The 21,417-nt window shown below is 37.0% G+C and overlaps 1 protein-coding gene across 1 annotated transcript in view; it reads right to left on the bottom strand.

Annotated features, from left to right (window-relative positions):
• The window catches only part of LOC126474715 (aromatic-L-amino-acid decarboxylase-like), a 129,434-nt gene that overhangs the window by 24,790 nt on the left and 83,227 nt on the right, over window positions 1-21,417 (bottom strand). Inside the window, exon 3 of the mRNA XM_050102193.1 lies at window positions 16,408-16,521. Coding sequence (XP_049958150.1) covers window positions 16,408-16,521 — 114 coding nt within the window. The remainder of the gene's footprint in view (window positions 1-16,407; window positions 16,522-21,417) is intronic.

Genomic DNA, 21,417 nt, shown 5'->3' with positions numbered 1-21,417 from the left:
GTTAGCAAATCAGATGGTAGTGTGCACCTCATGCTTGATTCAAGAAGAATAAATAGAACTGTTGTGTCTATTGGGACATGGCTTGATAACTTGAAAGAACAACTTCTAAAATTCCATAACATTAAGTACCTCACGATAATAGATCTCCAAGACCCATACCAGCAAATTACGCTACATGAAGGTAGCCATAAGTGCACTGCCTTTGTGTGTGAGGTCAGAAGCTATGAGCTCTGTGTCCTTTTTTTTTTTTTTTTTTTTTTTTCAGATTAAACGTCAGTGCAGATGTATTTATCTCTGCTTTAAATCAAGTTTTAGGACCTGAATTGTTAAGTATAGTCACTATGTATGTTGATGATTTACTGATTGCTCCCCACCCCCTGTAGTCAGAACACTTGAGGCCTTTGTCTTAAAATCTTGTATAGGTTTTCAGAATACGGAGTCACATCCAACCTAATGTAGACACATTTTGGTAAACAAAGAGCTAAATTCCTTGGACACATAATATCACCTCAAGGCATACTTCCAGACCTTAAGAAGCTTGATGCTATCAGACGCTGCCCTGCACCTCAAAATAAGATGCAGCTGAAGGGATATCTTGGATTGGTATCTTCTTTCAGAAAATTTTTACCACATCAGCTTGTAAATAATGATGATCTATTGAATCTTCTACGGAAGAGCCATCCCTGGCTATGGACCAAGCAATGACAAACCGTTTCTGACAACATTAAAGAAGCTCTTTTGAATGACAACATCTGACATCATCCTGACATGATCCATGATTTTTGTCTGTATCAAATGCATCCTCTCAAGAGCTGGACAAATGTTCATTCCAAATCACTGACATGAATGGGGATCTTACCATCAAGGTTATTATTTTTGAATCTGAACAAGCATTTGTGTGACCGAATTGGAAGCTCTTGCGGCAAAATGGGCATTCAAAAAGTTGAATTTTACCTGTGGGGAAAGCATACAAGGTGTATTGTGACCATCAGTCTTTGCCCTTTCTTCTCACTTGTAAAGTTTTACACAGTAGGATCTCTGATGATGTTTGAATTTACAGGAATTTGATTTTGAAATTGTGTATATCAAAGGTAATCATAATGTAATTGCTGATGCCTTATTGAGGCTTTCACAAGGTCCAGACACATTCTTGGAATTCATGGAGAACAATTCAGAAATCGGGGTTTTGTCAATGAAAGATAAAACACAACAGCCATATTAGTTAGGATGTGTAAAAGCATGGAGCAACTACAACAGAAAGATCCAAGATGGTGAAAGGTAATGCTAAAACAGCTGCAGAACAATGATGACAGGTTGAAAAAATTTTTTATGATTTACCAAGGTGCATTATTTCACCGACACAACCCAGGGCAGGGCCAGTGGTGTATTTGTTTACCAGAAGATCAACTTGATATCACACACTCACAATGTTTGGGGACACTATGATGCCTTAGTAAGGTAAGCAGTTATTGTTACTATCCAAATTTAATACAAAATTTCTGCAGGTAATAGAGAAATGTGTTGTGTGTCAGAAGGATAAGCATGCAAATAAGTCAAAACTAATTGAACTACACCCAGTGTTGCCTAAAAACACCTTGAAGATAGTTTCCTTGGACATGGTTGGACCATATCCACAAGGAGATGGAGGTGTAAGATCTGTTGTTGTTACATACAACATTTTCTCGATGTATATAAAATTGTATGCTATGTGGTCAGTGACTGTGAGTACCATCATCAAAAGAATTTCAAAAGATTATCTACCCAAAGTGGGCAAGCTGGAAATACTGATGATGGACAACACATCATACTTTACAGGCAACCGTTGAAAGAGTTCGTGAACACTCACAACATTATATATATACTTGACCCAGGTTTCAGCCCAAAGCAAAGCTCATAGCAAGGATAGTTAAGGAATTTAACAGACTTATCTGGGCTTACACCCCTCACAAAGTCACAAGGTGTATCGAGTACATTGCTCCATTCCAGCAAGTTGTTAACAATCAATCTTTCACATAGCTCAACTGGCTTTACACCTACAGAATTCCTGTTTGACAAAAGACAAGTAGATGATTGGGAAAAACCTCTATCCAATGTCTCTTTGAAGGGAATATCACATTAGGAGAAAATACATCAGGCACTGGTTAGCACTGAAGAGAAGTCTGAATATGGAAAACAATTGTATGATAAAAAAATACGATACATTATAGAGTACATCCAAAATTGACAAAGTATGGTAAGTTGAACCATGAGTGGCAACTGCTGTACACAGGACCATTTGTTAAGTCAGAAATCCATCACCCAGAAGCCTACAAGTTAGTATACTTAAAAAGTGGTAAGGAGGAACGGCTCCACAACACAAATATTTACATGAATTTGTGCACTAAACAGAATGTGACACTGATCATGCATGACTTGGAGCAATGTATATAAGCATATATAAGAGATGATATACCATCCTCTTGAATACACTCATTATGATTGATGTTTAATATTAAGGAAAGATTTCATTTTGCTTATTTCATATGTATTGCCTTATTGGGACATACGTTTCAGTTATGTAAGATTTTGATTGTATGTTTGTGGGCCAGAGAAGTTTACAAAACACTAGCCTTCCTGAGCATGGGAAATTATTTAATGTGACACTTTACTGTTTAAACACACAGTAGGCATACAATTGAGATGCAGCACTTGGAAATGGTGAAGCAGAGTGGGGACAGAACTGCACACATGCAGTATGTAGATTTAAGGTTGACAACCTCCATGCACAGCACAATGTGAGCCAATGGACTGCTGCCAGATGATGATTGTAGCTTAGCAAAGAAACGCCAAGCAACATTCAGAAAAAAAACTTTATGAGTTGACTACTAAGGAAATGAAATGTATACACTACAGAAATAAACTAAGATTAAGAAATTAGGAAGAACTAAGCTAAGGAATAGATATACAAAGGGTAAAGTAAACACTATCTACAGATAACTAGCTGCACACTATGATACTATGTACAAGCTATTTACAAGCTATTATAGTAGTGCCTATTTACATGTTACATAAAAGGAGAATATCTACATGAGGAATGAATGTATATAAATTAGTTTTGAATGTATTATAAGAGATAGGATTGTGCCCAACCTATGACAACACTTTTCTTTCCAGATGAAGAAAGGTAAGTCAAACTGACAACCACAGTATGAACTTGTGTGCTCTTACAGTTCATAAAAAAAATTGATAAGGAATGAACTGCATACTGACAGAAATTGAATATATGAATATTGAAAGTGTGATGCATTAGTAGCCAGTGAGCAACTAAAGTAAGTATTTAAGTGTTCTTACAGCAAACAATACAGAGTCACATCCTGGGTAAAATAAGGAACACAATAGTTAGTTGTTTGGTACCAAAGATACGAGCTGCACCAAAAATAAATAATTATATTTATACAAATATGTGTGAGTGTGATGGCAGGAATGTGTGTATGAAAAAGCTACAGTATGCCAGATGTATAAAAAGGTTGTACTTAGGCCTTGTGCTACAAAATGAAAAGGAGTCAGACCAAGCATTACAAGTCCATGTGACTGAGAAGAGCACCAAGCAAGAATTATTACAGGACAGTTGCACACAAATGCTAGTTCTCTCAGCATTGTTTAACACTTGTTCATTGGCACTAAAATGATGGACTGGCATGACACTGGCACAATTCTCATAGAGATATATTCATGCACAACAGAATATGCAAGAATGAAATCACCTAGCAAAAGGAAGTATAAGTCACCAACTGTTACAGTTGAAGATGATACTTGTATAAAACAGTATTTTACTTTCAATAGATAGTCAACATGAAGTAAGTGGATAACGTGAGTAGATAGTCATGAATTGATGTACTTAATAGTTCTCTCATGATGAACAAAGGATTGCAGCAGTAGAGTAAAAATGAACACTTCTTCCTGTCCATAACATTTTGTGTAGACCAGTACACACATTCTAGTAAACTTATCAAAGGTGTAGCTAAACTTAGTTATGTAGGCTTATCATGATTTCATGTTATGGAGCTTTCTTTTCTCTCATCATTTGTAATGATGGATACTCATGCACATCATGTGATAATGGCCTGTGCAAATACTTTGTCAATAGTGGAGAATGAGATTGAAAAAAATGATGAACTGCGTAACTTTAAGATGAGACTAAAAATACAAATTGTTCACAAATGAACATTCAAAGGGGTAATGCCCAAGAGCAAAATGTGGTAAAAGTGATAGCACACAAACTGAAAAATGTTACAGGACATAATATCACAAGAAATGTATGTAATATTAACTGTCTTGAATGTATAATTTCTGTACGGTCTTTATGTAAATCTTTGTACAATATTTATGTAAAGAAATGTAAATATCATATGAAAATGTATATGTACAGAGTAAGAAAAACAGAAACCTGGCATGTTAATATATTTTAAAATGTAAATACTTAGGTTACTGTAGGAATGATGAAATAGAGAGAAACATTCCACGTGGCAAAAATATATAAACAAAGATGCTGTAACTTACCAAACAAAAGTGTTAGTATGTTGATAGAGACACTAAAAACACACAAACACACACACAAATTTCAAGTTTTCGCAACCCAAGGTTGCTTCATCAGGAAAGAGGGAAGGAGAGGGAAAGATGAAAGGTTGTATTTTTTTGGGAAAATTTCGAAAAAACTGCGTGTAAATATATTAAAAGGAGTGGTTTTTTGGTGGCAGATTATGAAAATGAGGCTAACAATTGTCTGACGAAGAAATAATAACGTTAAAACCTGTGGGAAGTGGCTAAAAAATGATCAGTGATGTGGGAAAAACGGGAGTGGAAATAAAGGGAAAGTTGTTAGAATAGCCAAAATGGTTGTTTAATAGGTGAAAGGAACTGTTTGTAAACTGGGTGGATTTTATACCTGTTGGAATTGTAATACATTTATATCGGATATCGAGTATGTTCGAGAAATATCGATTGTGGTGACAGATGTTTGTGTATATATGTGTGTGTGTTGAGGCGCATTAGTCAGTCTTCGTGCGCCTATTTTAATAAAGTCAACATGTGTATATTTTAAATAAAGTGTTTTAAAAAGTAAAAGTGAGAACTTGATTTGAAACATGGTAGCAGAGCGTGGTTGAGGAGAGCAGCATGGTTTTAGCAGCGGTCGGCATCACAGCAAGCAAGGTTACCATCAGAGTGATCATGGTATGAGTAGTTTTATAACAGAGGTTAATTCTATGATAGGTCAAAATAGAACAGTAGAGTCAAGTAATAACAATCAAATTCAAATCAATTGGTTATTAGACAGTGGCTGTACTGATCATGTTATTAATAATGAGGAATATTTTTCTAAGAGTATAACTTTAAAACAACCTATAAATGTAAAAATTGCTGATGGAAAAATTTTGCAAGCTACTAAAGTTGGTAATGTAATTAGTAATTTTCCTGTCTATGATCAAATGGTTCCAATTAATATGCGAAATGTTTTCTTTGTAAAAGACATAGACAAAAACTTGATCAGTTATGCTAAAATTACAGATAATCACAAAATTGTATCGGTAGGGAATAATGCAAAAATTTTTGATAAAGCTAATGGATTGATTGCGATTGCATGGAAAGAGGGTCGGTTGTATAAAATGAGTAGTACTATTAATAAAGGAGAAGTTAATGTTAATGTTATGAGTAAAGACAATAATATGACAGCAAAGGAAAAATGGCACCGCATTTTGGGACATGTTAATTTCAATTATCTAAATACTTTATGTAAACATCAATTGTTAGATGGGGTTCCTTCAGAACTAGAATCAGAATTTATGAAATGTAAAATCTGTATCGAAAACAAAATGCATAATGTTCCTTTTAAAAATAATAGAACCAAAGCAAAAGAAATCTTAGAAATTGTTCACACAGATCTAAATGGGCCTCACTCAACTACTGGAATGCATGGGGAAAGATATTTTCTTTCTTTCATTGATGATTACAGTAAGGCAGCTCGTGTTTACACCATAAAATCTAAAGATCAAGTATACAAATGTTTTGTAGAGTATATTAATGAAGTTGAGAATCTCACTGGGAAAACTGTTAAAAAGATAAGATGTGACAATGGGAAGGAATATTTAAATGAAAATGTCTATGAATTTGTGAGACAAAAAGGAATTGTATTGAATGCTTGTCCACCTTATGTGCATGAGCTTAATGGTACTGCTGAAAGGTATAACAGATCCATCATGGACATGTCACGGCGTCTGCTAGCCGAAGCGCGAGTAGACAAGAGATTTTGGCCTGAAGTGGTTTGTGCAGCAGCATACCTCAAAAACAGAACTTTAGCTAACACCATTGAAAAGAAAACTCCTTATGAGATATTACTGGGAAAAAAACCTAATGTTAATCATTTGAAGTTGTATGGGAGTAGAGTTTTTGTAAGAGTACCTGAGCAACTGAGAAAGTCGAAATGGGATAGGAAAGCCGATTTGGGGGTTTTAATGGGTTATTGTGAAGTAGGCTACAGAGTGCTAATAAATAATAAGATAGTTGTTGCTAGACATGTGGACATTGTTGAAAGTGGTGTTAAATGTATTGGGTTTAAAGATTATGATTCAGTAAGTGAATATTCTAGTGATTCTGAACACGAAAGTATAGAAAATGAAACTGAACTAATAGAAAAACAGAAGGAAATTGAGAAAAATGAAAAGCTTTCTGATAATCATGAATCAGAGAAAGTACTTGAGTTGAGGAGATCATCTAGAGAAAGAAAACCAAAAATATTAAATGATTATGTTTACAGCAATTTTATTTATGTAAACTTTTGCAGTGCAAATAGTCCGGAAAGCTTTGAGGAGGCGATTAACAGTGCCGAATCAAATTATTGGGAAAAAGCGATGAATAAGGAAATTGATTGTTTGAACAAAAACAAAACATGGGAATTAGTAGATAAACCAGTTGATAAAGAAGCCATTGATGTAAAGTGGGTTTTCACAAAGAAATCAGAGGGTGTTTACAAAGCAAGATTAGTTGTCAGGGGGTTTCAACAAAAAGAAATCGTTGAGGATATTTATTCTCCAGTAACCAATATGCAAACATTAAAGATTTTGTTGTCATACTGTTGTCAAGAAGGTTTGGTTATAGAACAAATGGACGTAGAGACTGCGTTTCTAAATTGTAAAGTTTTATCTGAAGTTTATGTAAAGCAGCCAAGAGGATATGATGATGGTACGGGTAGAGTCTGTAAATTGTATAAAGCATTGTATGGTTTGCGAGAAAGCTCACGAGCTTGGTACAATTGTCTTGACGAGTTTTTAAGAAGTTTAGGTTTTAAAAGGAGTAAATATGATTATTGTCTTTATGTATTGAGAGATGGAGATGTCTTGATTTATTTGATTATTTTTGTCGACGATTTGCTCATTTGCTGTGTGAGAAAAGAAAAAATCGTTAAGATTAAGAACTTATTGTCAAAGCGATTTAATATGAAAGATTTAGGTGAGGTAAAAAGATATCTTGGCATCGATATTAATTATGATTATGAAACAAGAGTTATGAGTTTGAGTCAAGAAAAATACATTGATTCGTTAGCTGCGAAATATAAAATTGAAGATTCGATCTTGTACAAAACTCCAATGGAAGTAAATTTAAAGTTAGAACCAGCGTATGAAGATTGTAATGACGTTAGATATAGAAACTTGATAGGTGCACTCTTGTACATAAGTTCGGGTACTAGACCAGATATTAGCTATAGTGTGAATTACTTGAGCAGATTCCAAAGTTGTTACAGTAGTACTCATTTTAAATATGCTTTGAGAATTTTGAAATATTTATATTTAACTAAAGATTTGAAATTAAACTATTGTAGGAATGAAGGTGCTGAGATATTAGATTGTTTTGTGGATTCAGATTGGGCAGGTGATAGTGTGGATAGAAAGTCAACTTCTGGTTATGTAATTAGATTATTTAGTAATGTTGTATTTTGGAAGTCAAGAAAACAAGCGAGTGTCACAAAGGCTTCAACTTTTGCAGAATATGTAGCATTGTCTGAAGCTGTTAGCGAGGTGAAACTTGTACATGATATTTTAGACATTTTTAATGTTAAATTTGAAAAACCTATTGTCATATATGAAGATAATTCAGGAGCATTAAATATAGCGAAGTTTGGTAATTTCACAAAGAATTCAAAATATATAGAAGTACATTACCATTTTGTGCATGAGTATTATTTACAGGGACTCATTGATATTGTTAAAGTAGATTCGAATGAAAATGTTGCAGATATATTCACAAAGTCGTTATGTAAAGAAAAATTCATTAAAATTAGGAATATGTTAAACATCGCGATATAAATGTAAGGAGGCGTGTTGGAATTGTAATACATTTATATCGGATATCGAGTATGTTCGAGAAATATCGATTGTGGTGACAGATGTTTGTGTATATATGTGTGTGTGTTGAGGCGCATTAGTCAGTCTTCGTGCGCCTATTTTAATAAAGTCAACATGTGTATATTTTAAATAAAGTGTTTTAAAAAGTAAAAGTGAGAACTTGATTTGAAACAATACCAGTGGTAGTGTTGAAAGCGGAAAAATTTTTTTGGTTATTGTTTGCAAGTAAGTTACGTATTATTCAGTATATATAGGCAGGATAAAATTGTATGGTAGATTACGGTAAAAAAGGGGAAGGTGAATACAAAGTGCAACTACTGGCACAAACAAAAAGAGAAAGTAAGATGACAGAAAAGATTTCAAAATGCAACGGTGACAATAACAAATGCACTTGTTGGGTTCAAATTAATGATATGAATATAATAGAGAGAAACATTCCACATGGGAAAAATATATATAGAAACAAAGATGCTGTAACTTACCAAATGAAAGCGTTGGTATGTTGGTAGAGACACTAAAAAACACACAAACACACACACACAAATTTCAAGCTTTCACAACCCAAGGTTGCTTCATCAGGAAAGAGGGAAGGAGTGGGAAAGATGAAAGGATGTGACATCCTTCCCATTTTTCCCACATCACCGATCATTTTTCAGCCGCTTCCCACAGGTTTTAACGTTATTATTTCTTCATCAGACAATTGTTAGCCTCATTTTCATAATCTGCCACCAAAAAACCACTCCTTTTAATACATTTACACGCAGTTTTCTCGAAATTTTCCCAAAAAAGACATCCTTTCATCTTTCCCTCTCCTTCCCTCTTTCCTGATGAAGCAACCTTGGGTTGTGAAAGCTTGAAATTTGTGTGTGTGTTTTTTAGTGTCTCTATCAACATACTAATGCTTTCATTTGGTAAGTTACAGCATCTTTGTTTATATATATATGACACAGGGAGGTCCATTGATAGTGACCGGGCCAAATATCTCATGAAATAAGCATCAAACAAAAAAAACAAAAACAAAAATAATAATAATAATAATAAAAAAAAAATTACAAAGAACGAAACTCTTCTAGCTTGAAGGGGGAAACCAGATGGCATTATGGTTGGCCCGCTAGAAGGCACTACCATAGTTCAAACAGATAGCAACTGCATGTTTTTAAATAGGAACCCCCATTTTTTTAATTACATATTCATGTAGTACGTAAAGAAATATGAATGTTTTAGTTGGACCACTTTTTTCGCTTTGTGACAGATGGTGCTGTAATAGTCACAAACATATAAGTATGTGGCATCATGTAACATTCCACCAGTGCGGACGGCATTTGCTTCATGATACATTACCTGTGTTAAAATGGACCATTTACCAACTGCGGAAAAGATCGATATTGTGTTGATGTATGGCTATTGTGATCAAAATGCCCAATGGGCATGTGCTATGTATGCTGCTTGGTATCCTGGATGACACCATCCAAGTGTCCCAAGCCTTCGCCAGATAGTTATGTTATTTAAGGAAACAGGAAGTGTTCAGTCACATGTGAAATGTCAAGCACGACCTGCAACAAATGATGATGACCAAGTAGGTGTTTTAACTGCTTGTGCCTGTATATGTGCGGATGGATATGTGTGTGTGTGCGAGTGTATACCTGTCCCATTTCCCCCCTCCAAGGTAAGTCTTTCCGCTCCCGGGATTGGAATGACTCCTTACCCTCTCCCTTAAAACCCACATCCTTTTGTCTTTCCCTCTCCTTCCTTCCCAGGACTGCATATGTAAACTAATAACTCTAAATTTGCTACAAATATTTTGTGAAGGTTTGTAATCTGTAATTCCATGTGTACCTGTAAAAAGAATGTGAAAGTGCTAGACCATAATGAACATTTACATCTTGAACAGTCCACAGGTGTACTGCCGGTCCATAGTCTCCAACAGGCACAATATTTTGGCGATCAGACATGTCACCATCGTCGGGTGTGCTGACGAACTGAGCTTCTGAGGGTGGGCGGCCATCCTAAATCCCCTTCCCCCGCGAGGTGTTCTCTCTCCGGTCCGCACCCACGGCCGTGCGTCAGCGGTTGCTGTGAGGCTGGCATCAGTGTCTGTGGTGGTGTCAGTGTAACTGCCTCATCTGCCCTGGTCTCTCGTTCGTTTTCTTTGCTGAGCCTCTTTTTAATTAGACTCAGTGCTAGTTCCATGCCTTGCTGAAGTTATAGTGGCAGTCTCTGTTGATGAGTCCATCCCTGATATGAATTTCGATAGCCTCTCTAACGACACTGTCCCAGTATTTTGATGTCTGTGCCAAGACCCTGGTATGTTGGTAGTCCATTTCATGATTTTTAGACAAACAGTGCTCTGTGACTGCCAACTTGTTGGGGTACATAAGTCAAGTGTGCCTCTGATGTTCTCGGCAATAATCTTCAATTGTATGCACTGTCTGTCCAATGTAAGTCTTCCCACAATCACAGGGAATCTGGTATATGCCGGACTTCTGCAAACCGAGATCGTCTTTGACACTTCTCAATAATGCTTGTGTTTTATTGGTCGGGCAAAAGACAGTTCCTGTTCAGTGTTTCCTCAATATTTGTCCTACTTTCCCTGATAGTGCGCCAGTTTACAGTATATAGGTAGTGGCTATCTCTTCCTCGTTGACTTCGTCCATCTCCACATGCTGTACTGTAGAGGTGGGGTGGAGAGCACGTCTGATCTGCCATTATGAGTACACATTTTTCTGAAACACAGTTTTGAGGTGTTCCAGCTCACGGGGGCAGACTCTCTGCATCTGAGATGGTGTGCGCCCTGTGCACCAGTGTTTTTAATACCCCATTTCTCTGCGAAGGGTGGTGGCAGCTATTTGCATGCAAATACAGGTCGGTGTGTGTTTTCTTCCTGTATACCCCATGGCCCAGGGTGCCATCCGCTCTTCTTTTGACCATGACATCCAGAAATGGTAAACTTCCTTCTGCTTTGGTCTCCATAGTGAATTTGATGTTTGGATGTATTGAGTTCAGGTGTGTAAGGAAGTCTAGGAGCTTGTCCCTTCCATGGGGCCATATCATAAATGTGTCATCAACATAACATAGAAAACAAGTAGGTTTCCATCTGGATGCTGCCAAAGCTTCCTCCTCGAAGTACTCCATATAGAAATTCGCGACCACAGGTGAAGGTGAGCTCCCCATTGCAACTCCTTCTGTTTGCATGACAACCAACAAGCTGTTTGTCCGCAAGAATGGCCACCGAGAAACTGTGGCCAAGAAACAAGTGGACCACCCTGTCACTGAGCACGCTTCCAAACATGAAATCCTTCATTTCAATGACTGCTTCACAGCCTGTGTGGATCCTTGCCACCAACACCAGCTTTTCTGAATTGCACAGTTGGGATGTTTTCCTGCAATATATCCTACATTCCTGTAACCCTCCTGGCCTCTACCTTCGTTAGTCATTACCCTCTCCCATCCAGCCCCTTCTCTGTTCCCATTCCAACACTACACACCCCTCATTCCTCCACCACAGCCAGTCTTTTTACTTCTCTCCTTTTCCACTAACCCCCCCCCCCCCCCCCCCCGCCCCCCACCCCCACATCTCTGTATCCTCTGCCTAACCTACCATTGCACACAGCTACCCTACCCTCTTTCCACTTCATCCCTCCATGCTCCTCAACAACATGTCACTGTCCACCAAGCCTACCCTACCACCCCTCCCTTTTCTTACTCCAGCCTCCTCATTACCCCCACCCAGCTGCCACTCCCATTATGCCACCAGTGCTGCTGCTCCCAGTGTGGCCTCAGGTTCCTGAGACTGCAGTCATGTGTGTGTGAGTTGCATTTGAATGAGTGTTTATGTGTGTATTTTCCACCTAATTCTGATGAAGCCTTACTGGCTGAAAGCTATTATTTGTGACAGTCTTTTTGTTGTGCCTATCTGTGACTCACCATCTCTGCTATATGGGCATTAGCAACTTTCCTTTTCACAATATTGTTACAACTTATGCAAGGTATGAACAAACACAAAAATTTAATGAACAAACACAAAACTTTAATGAGTTAACACAATAATGTAATAATTTAACACAAAAAGTCAATGGTTCTTCAAAACAATAATCACAAACATTTAATGATTTTAGGAATCATGAGACTCAAAAGCTTGAGGAACTTTCAAATTAACAAATGCAAAAATTTGATGACATAAGTAAAAAATTGCACACTTACCTGTCAAATGATTTAACATGTAAGTTGTCTGAAATGGGAAAAGAATTAAACGTGGAGTTATTCACAGGTATGTCTAAGGAAACAGATAATTAACAGGCCACAGGAGGAAATGACAATTAAGCTGAAACACGTGGGCAATTCACAGATTAAAATTCAGGGACTCAGTCATAAATTAATATAAGTGAAAAAGAAACACTAGATACTATTACTGAGTTGCAAACTATATGTAAAGATTTGCCTGAGAAAGCACAGGAACAGTCTGCAGAATTGAATAATTTAAAACTGAGCAGTAAGTTAATAAAGAAAACTTAAGAAAGAATAGATGTGGACATACAGACCTTAATGGAGAAAGCTGAATAAGTATATGACACTAGCACAGAAGGTAGTGCAAGGGTATAAGATCTGTATAGAAGCAGTCAAAGAGGTAGTCAAGGGGAAGGAAAATGAACTAACTGCCAGGATTGAATCAGGTTTAAAGGCAGTGGAAGAAAAATCGTGTAGCAGTTTTGCTAGTGGTATTCATATCACAAAGGCGCCATTAATCAGTAGCAATCAGGTGGAGCCAGGCTGAATAGAGGGCTACAATACCTCATATCCTGCTTTTTTAGTCTTCTAGCTGATAAAGAGTTACTCCGGTATAGGCAGTTTCCAACTTTTAGTACAGAGGGTAAAAGAACGAATCCCGTGGTACTAATCAGTCTTCCATAATATGTTACCATGCAACTGGACTGAGGTATAAAAGATCAAGTTTGTTGTGGGGTACACCCAACTGATCTGGCCATACTTTTGAATGGCTTGTGCATGCCTTCTTGGACAAATTCTGCCCAATAGGAGTCAAATAGAGGCCACAGTGAGTGGTATTTAACCAGCACTATTCAATAGTAAACATGGAAGCTACAGATGTATTTTTAAAAATACCTGAACAAAACAAGATACTGGACAAATACAGTCTCCCATATGCATGTACTAAAAATACTCAAAAATCACTTACCTGCACAAAACAAGCAAAAATTGATCACAATGATTGAGAATGATGTAGAACACTTTTTATTCATTCTGGACTCGATTGACCTGATTTATGAAGAGGTGCTGTTGCAAGCCCAGAAAAATAATGTGCAAAGTGAACCTTAGTGAAATAGTGACTGCAAAGTAGTAATGGCAGATGCAATCAACATGGTGGGCACCTGTACCACCACCTATAATAATAATCACACAGGAGGTAACTATTGTAACTGGGGAAACCAAGGACACAAATGAGATTTTAAAGTAAACCACAATCCTAATTACAATGGACCAGTATACACAGAACAGAGCGGTTTCAGACAATAGATTTAAAATGTAACCCTGGTGGTCAGTAACAGCCAATATAATAATTGACAAGGGCTGACCAGTGGTAGACAGTCAGGCAGTCCATCTCTTGGTAGCTAAACAAGTGGAACAACAATTACGTATGGGGCGGAGGTAGATCAAGATCAAAGAGAATTTAATTAATTTAATTCATGGGATGACAAGACAGAAACTGATGAAAGCAAGACCACACTGTGCATATAGTGTAGGTGACATGATTACCCCCACCTCCTCCCAAAAAAAAGAAAAAAAAATGCCTACTAATCAGTAAAACCAAAACACGTTGCGACAGGCCCCTGTTTGCAGACCATGAAAGGGAATGGGAGTGAACAATTAATTCCTAATTTTTCTCTGAGATATGACAAATAAGTAAATATCAAGGAGGACTTGTGTCACAAAAATGTGGACAATTTGGAGAGAGCAGAAGGGAGTCTGTATAGGACTTAATAAATGACAGGATAGCTGATTTAGATATGCCCATTGGTTTATTTAATGATTTACAAAAGTGAACACACATACCAACTTTTCCTGTGGAGAACTGTCAAATATTGACCGCAGAAGGCAACAAATCTAAAGGGGCGGCACTTCAGGCATTAATACCCATTGCTATCAAAAAATGTTCTTTAAAATGCATCTGTCTAGTTATGGAAAACATATAGTTAATTGTATTAGTGGTATGGATACGCTCTGCCAGTATAAGGTACAAATAGACATAGGTCAGGGGAAGTGTTTCCTTACAATTAGTGAACAAAGGTTATCAGATGGAGCATCACAGCAGGGCCACCCCTATGTGTTCACATAGTGACCCAATGACACCATCAATTACGATTGCAGTGGGCATAGGACCATTGGGATTCAACCATTAATCAATGGAAACCTGTCAGCTGTTTGGGTGAATCATATTTTTGTTACACTAGGTTGATGGTTGTCTCCATGAAAGCCATCATTGGGGTGAACACTAGGTTGATGGTTGTCTCCATGAATGCCATCATTGGGGACTTGAAACATGCAGCGCACAATGGATGCAGGCTGATGGGAGCAGTATTATGCTATGAAAGATGTCCCCCTGCACTTGCATGGGATCTCTGGTAGTAATCACAAAGAAGCTGACAGCTGCAGACCTCCTGCATCTTTTCATGCTTGATGTCTTCCCTGATGGCAATTTCATCTTTCAGTAGTATAAATGCCTATGTCTTGGAGCCAGGATAGTGCTACAGTGGTTTGAGGAGCATTACATTGATGTCTTGGTGACCAAATTTGTCTGATGTAAATCCTATGGAACCCATCAGAGTCACTATTGGGCACCATCACCACAACGCAAATTGGTGGTCCTTTACCTACTCAAATGGTTCAAATGCCTCTGAGCACTATGGGACTTAACTTCTGAGGTCATCAGTCTTTATCTACTCAAATTCAATGACCTTTGCATAGACATCTAATGCTACATACCTCCACCAACCTACCCACAAACTGTTGGATCTCTGACATGCAGAATCAGTATACATTTTGTTCCAAAGACAGACAAACAAACTATTAAGCAGGTGGTCATAACATTTTGGCTCATCAGTGAATAAGTATGTTTCAATGAAGATAGGGCAGGTGATCCACCATACCAGCAGTTGTTTGAAATCATGCAGGAAAACCACAGAAAAACTAAAACAGGATGCCCAGGCTGAGCAAACTCCATCCTCCCAAATATGAGATCAGTGTCTTAACAAATGCACTACCTCATTGGGTTAGTCTGGAAATATGATTTCATTACCTAAGAGCAGCCACCGGGAGGATGTTGGGGTCTCATTTCCTGTAAAAATAAGAAAGCTGGAGGGAAGAAATTTGGGCTTTGTTTTATTTGTTATATCAACTTGGTACCAGCAGATAAATAAGTGAAACATTTGGAGCTTATTTCTCCTAGCTGCACTGCTGTAATGACATTCTACCATCTAACATCAGGTGAGGTGTAGAGAACCTTTCAAAACTTGGAAAAGGAGAACTTTTCTAATAAATCTGGAAAAAATATTTAGTAATGTCTTGTAAACACACAACTAATAATTGTTACCAAAATAAAATTATTACTGTTCATGTTAAAAATTCTAATAAAACATTTAAGGCTCTAAGGAATGTCTATTCTGTACTGGTTCATTTCCTTTAAGTGCATGTTTGCTGTCTTTAAGTGCATGCTTTATGTTTTTAAGTGCCTTTTTCTCATACAATAGCACAATCTTTAGAAATTATAGTATATATTTTTGCATTTTTTGAGTAGGTCTACAAACTTTTCTATATTGGTTATGTGCAGTCCATAACAAACTGCACTCTCGTCATAACATATTCATTCTACTTTAACTGCACACTGCCTTTCACATCACAACAAGTAGGTATTAAATGTTAAAAGGAAGACAGGTAATTCAAAACCTCTTAAAATTAATTTCAGCTGGAAATCACGCCTTTTTATATTTGCTGTAAGTGAGAATATGAGTGTTTGACATACCCAGTTAAATGCTTGACATGCTAAGGCACTTGATAACATGTCTCCAAGAATCCCAGGATATGAATTTGCACTTGCAAAATAAGCAAAGAAATAGGGATGATTCCACTGTGTGACCTGCAAAACATAAGAATTAGTATAAATAGTATGTGGATTTATAGATATTGAATTAATAGTAAAGTACTTATAATCATCACAAAAGACTGGACAGCACATAGGTATATAAAGCTAAATGCAAGCTAACAGTTATTCCACAGGCATGTAACTGTAAACTTTTTTCAGCACATACTGTCTTATGTTGGAACAGAGTAGAAAAGAAGAATCTATAACAGTTATTTGTCACAAGCGTTTCATTGCCTGATATTGTAATGTTTATTCAGTGCACTGCTGTTACAAACAAAAGTGTGAAAGGTGCTAGTTCTTACTTATATATTTTTTTCATCGACCATGTCTTACTGGACTATATCCTAGTCAACTTTAATCTTATATCAGCATCAATCTAGAGGTATGATTGAATTTCAGAATTATTGCTTCCTTACTAGCAAAGATTCAGTCAAAATACGTATGCTGTATTTGACTTTTCAAAAGTGAGTTCTTATATTGCATTATTTTTTCTGGTGCCTCCTTCTGTAAGATGGGCAGTGGCTGACACCCAAGGTTCTTTACTTGGCATGAAGACAGCGTTAAGCTGCCACTACAGATAGCAGGACTCTGCAAACTTTTGGAAGAATCTTGAAAATAAAAATTAAAAAAAAGACGTGCATTAGAATCCAATGCATTTTAAGGCTGATTTTTCAACAACACAGATTTTAAATCCATGAAAACAGTAGTTCCTGAATTTTCTTGAACTAAACAGAAACAAAAACTTCTTGTGGTGTGTAACTCTTGGCAATTAATGTACTTTGGTGTTTTAGTGAACAACTCAAAGGTAGTGTTGGAGAACATTGTAAGTTTGCCAGGCTGGTAAGCACTCTTTATATTAATCACTCTCTTGGTGCCTGCACAGATTGTCAGTGCACACAAAGTAGGTAGAACATGCAGTCAAATGGAGAATGGAAGTATCTTTCACCATGATTTTCACCTTTGGAGCAGGCAGAAGTTAAACAAGGCTAGGTCAGGTGATTAATGAGGGTGGGGGATCATTGTCATGTTGTTTTTGGACAGAAATTCCTTCACGAATGAGGTGTGTGCAGGTGCAGTGTCACAGTCCCAACAAGGCTTCCTTTCTCCACAACTCTGGCCATTTTAACTGAGCATTTTCCACTAGCCACACCACAACCTCTCTGTAAAACTGCCTACTGGCCGTCTAACCAGGTGGAACAAACTCCTTATGCACTATTCCTCGAATGTCAAAAAAAAAAAAAAAGTGATCAGCACTGACTTCACATGTCTGCAAACTTGTCAAGCTTTTTTCAGCCTTGGAGAAGATGGTGTTTTCCGTTGTGATTAATGCTGCTTTGTTTTAGGGTCATTACTGTAGACCCAAGATTCATCACCTGTTATGACTCTGATTAAGAATTTTGGACATTCTTCAAGACTTCATTGCAGTTTAGTTCACTTCTGAATACTGAGGTTTCATTGTTTGATGCTGAGAAGGCAAGGGACAAACTTCGCTACAGTTCATCTCATGTTCAGTTCATCAGCTAGAATTCATTGACTTGTACAGCACCGACAGCCCAAGCCTGTTACAAACATTGTGAACTGTCTGTATTGGTTACCCATGAACCACGTCACACACCTTCGTGATCATTTCCAGTGTTGTGCAAATTGGCAATCAACCAGAATGTTCATCATCTTCCACAGATTAGATTAGTACTTGTTCCATAGAGCATGAATACGACACTTCATAATGATGTGGAACGTGTCAGGTTAATAAAATTACATGACACTTAATATTCTTACTTTTTTTGTGGGGGTTGTGAAAATTACGCACTTACTATGTCCAAAAATTCATCTAATGAGTAGAAGGAGTTGCCATTAAGAAATTGTTTTAATTTCCTTTTAAATGCTATATGGCTATCTGTCAGACTTTTGATGCTGTTAGGTAAGTGACCAAAGACTTTTGTGGCAGCATAATTTACCCCCTTCTGAGCCAAAGTTAGATTTAACCTTGTGTAGTGAAGATCATCCTTTCTCCTAGTGCTGTAGCCATGTACACTGCTTGCCTCTCTTGAAGTGCTTGAACGACTCAAATGTTCTTGCTTGACACAGTGCCCTTTCACCAAATGTATCTGTCAACATGTGGTGGGTTTCAGTTGCAGTTTTCTTCATCTTTAAACAGAATTTGATGCAAATCCATTGCTCCTTCACGTTATTCATTTTATAATTTGCAGAAGCACTGAAACACATTCTGACATGCATCACTGCATGTGCCAAAAATGACACAACTTTGTGCAGTAGTAGCTAAGGTGTGTACCTTGTAATGTTTTACAGCTACTGGTTTTACCAGTACAATGAAATTATCAGATATTGGGTATCATTTCATAGATCTGTCAATAGGCAAAGCTATAACTTGACAGCTGAGAACAACAAAGTTCAAATCAATGACCAGAAAATAGGCAAATATTGCATGATGATTATAAATAAGTTCACCAGAGAGCAAATAGTAACTTACACATCAGTGAGCTGATGCAAATTAGCCACTGTTGTTTATCCAAGGGACTTGACACTTGCAGCTGTACCACTCTGCACAGTTTCTAGTGGCCTAGCTGGAGGTATGCATAATTATAACAACTGACCCATCATTATGTTTGCCAGGATTATGAGAGAATCAACACAAACTTATGTAAGGTGAGCTTGCTTGTTGATAAAATGCTATGGGACAACATTTACGTACAACTCTATGATACTTATTTCCCTACTTCGATGTCTTCCATCAACAGATGTTGACACTATCTGCAACATTAGCTCCAGTCTGTATTGCTTATTAAAACACAGGTGGCTCAAGTATTGGCACTATTGCTTAAAGTACACTTGTTGGAGAGAATTACCAAAGTTAACAATGTTATTATCAAATTAGTGAATAAAACTCATTACTAAAACCAATATAAAATTCAGCCAAACATTATAGTGATCACCCATTAAGGTAGTAACTTCATCTTGATTTCAAAATGTTGTCATCTTCTGCTGTCAAGCAAGGGAAACTACACAATGTTTTGAAGAAACAGCATAATGAACTGTAGTAATGAATATTCATATAGATAAGTAATAAGGGTTGCTATACTTTAATGTCACTCAAACACTGTAATACTCCATGCTAGTGTATAGCTTTACATTGAACTATAAAATATTTGCCATTTTCTCGTGATAATTCCAACCATTAAAGCAACCCTTACGTTCAGGTATTAATTTTATCTTGCAGTACAAAATATTTGTCAACTTCTGCTGGCAATGCCAACATGTGCCAACACCCATTGAAGATTAGATTATACTTTGATAAAACTGCATACTGAATAGTAATAATGCACATATTCATACAGGTAAGAAATGAGGGTTGCTATACTTTCAGTAACCGCATTTGGAGTCATTTGAACATTATAGCGACTTAATGCTAGGGTATTAATGTTACCTTGCACCATAAAATGTATGTCATCCTTTGCTGATAATGCTAAACAGGCAAGGCAGTGATTGTTGACCCAAACAAACAGGCATTAAGTATTGAAACTGTATTCTAAAATCAGAAGTTGACAGAGTATGTATCATAACTTGACTATGGATGTCAACTACTGGATCTTAAAACTATATTGTAACAGCAGTAGCTGACAGTGTGCCCAGCTTATAATATTGGCACTATAATTTTGCCTGTATGTTTAGTTCTTTTTTGAAATTGATCTTTTTTAATGTTCCCAAAACTGCTGTTTGATACACAAAATCCCATGCAATAATTGCTTACATTTACTTTTTTTTAAATCCTTTAAATTTGTGAAATGCATATTTTGTGATTGTCTTTCCATTGGCTGAATGTACTAATATGCAGCGTTCCATTCTACAGCTGTCTTTCACTTTATCTTTGACAGCCATTGTGAACAAGCAATAACTGATACTCCTTGAAGTTTCTCTTCAACAGATGTTATGTCATTTATGTGCACACTCCTTCTGAAGTTGGCAAACTAATCACTCTATCAGTACATTTGGGTCATCCCACTAAACATACTCAATACGTCCTGGCGATTTATTGGAGACTGTCTTCCAGTCATGAACATTATCTTCCTCATTGTCATCTTCTTTTTCATAATCATCATCTATGTTATTAACTTCATCATCATCCTCTTCTTCTTCTACTACTTCAATATTTCCAGCTTCTGCTTTCCTAAGTACATTGTTTTCTTTGGCTTTAACATTTTCGTCTTGCCCTGTCTTCTTCTTCTTCTTCTTCTTCTAAGTCACAACTTATGGTATATGCTCTTTCCATGACCTTTCATTAATAACACTGCATCTTGATGGAGTCCTTGTATCTGGAATTTTTTGTGTAATGTTTGGGTGTCTTTGCAAAAACAATTCTATCCACTTCCTGCCAGGTTTTCAGTCCTTGCATAGAGTACCCAGGCTCAACTATGCAATTAGCATGGGACACCTTACATTAGATGACTTCTATTAATAAGTAATCCATTCTTATGACTCTCCAAAATCTGCTTGATCAACCAAACTTAACATTCTTCATCCAATATGCAGGAGGAACTCATCTGTCTTTGAACTGGATATTTTCCACAATTTGTATACATCAGAGTTGTTCTGTGAACTCTTTACAGTTTGCTAGCACTTGCTATGGGCATCCCATTTTTTATAGCATCCAAAGTTTGAAGCATTTGATTTTCTTTATACTCGAGAATCTTCTTTTCCTTGTCTTTGCTCTTGTCACCTTACAGTTGGAAACCTGAAACAGAATAATGATGTAAACTGGCAAGAAGTGGTAGCAACATTTAACATTTCCAAACAAATGTGCACTCAAACCTCAAATAGTACGTGCCTGACAGTAGGTGTTAGCTTCTCCATCACCAGAAGCTGACAGCATGT

The sequence above is a fragment of the Schistocerca serialis genome, chromosome 4 (assembly GCF_023864345.2).
Source record: "Schistocerca serialis cubense isolate TAMUIC-IGC-003099 chromosome 4, iqSchSeri2.2, whole genome shotgun sequence".
Taxonomy (NCBI): Eukaryota; Metazoa; Arthropoda; class Insecta; order Orthoptera; family Acrididae; genus Schistocerca; species Schistocerca serialis.
Note: the sequence above shows the minus strand (reverse complement) of the source record. Positions and strands in the feature narration are given on the sequence as shown.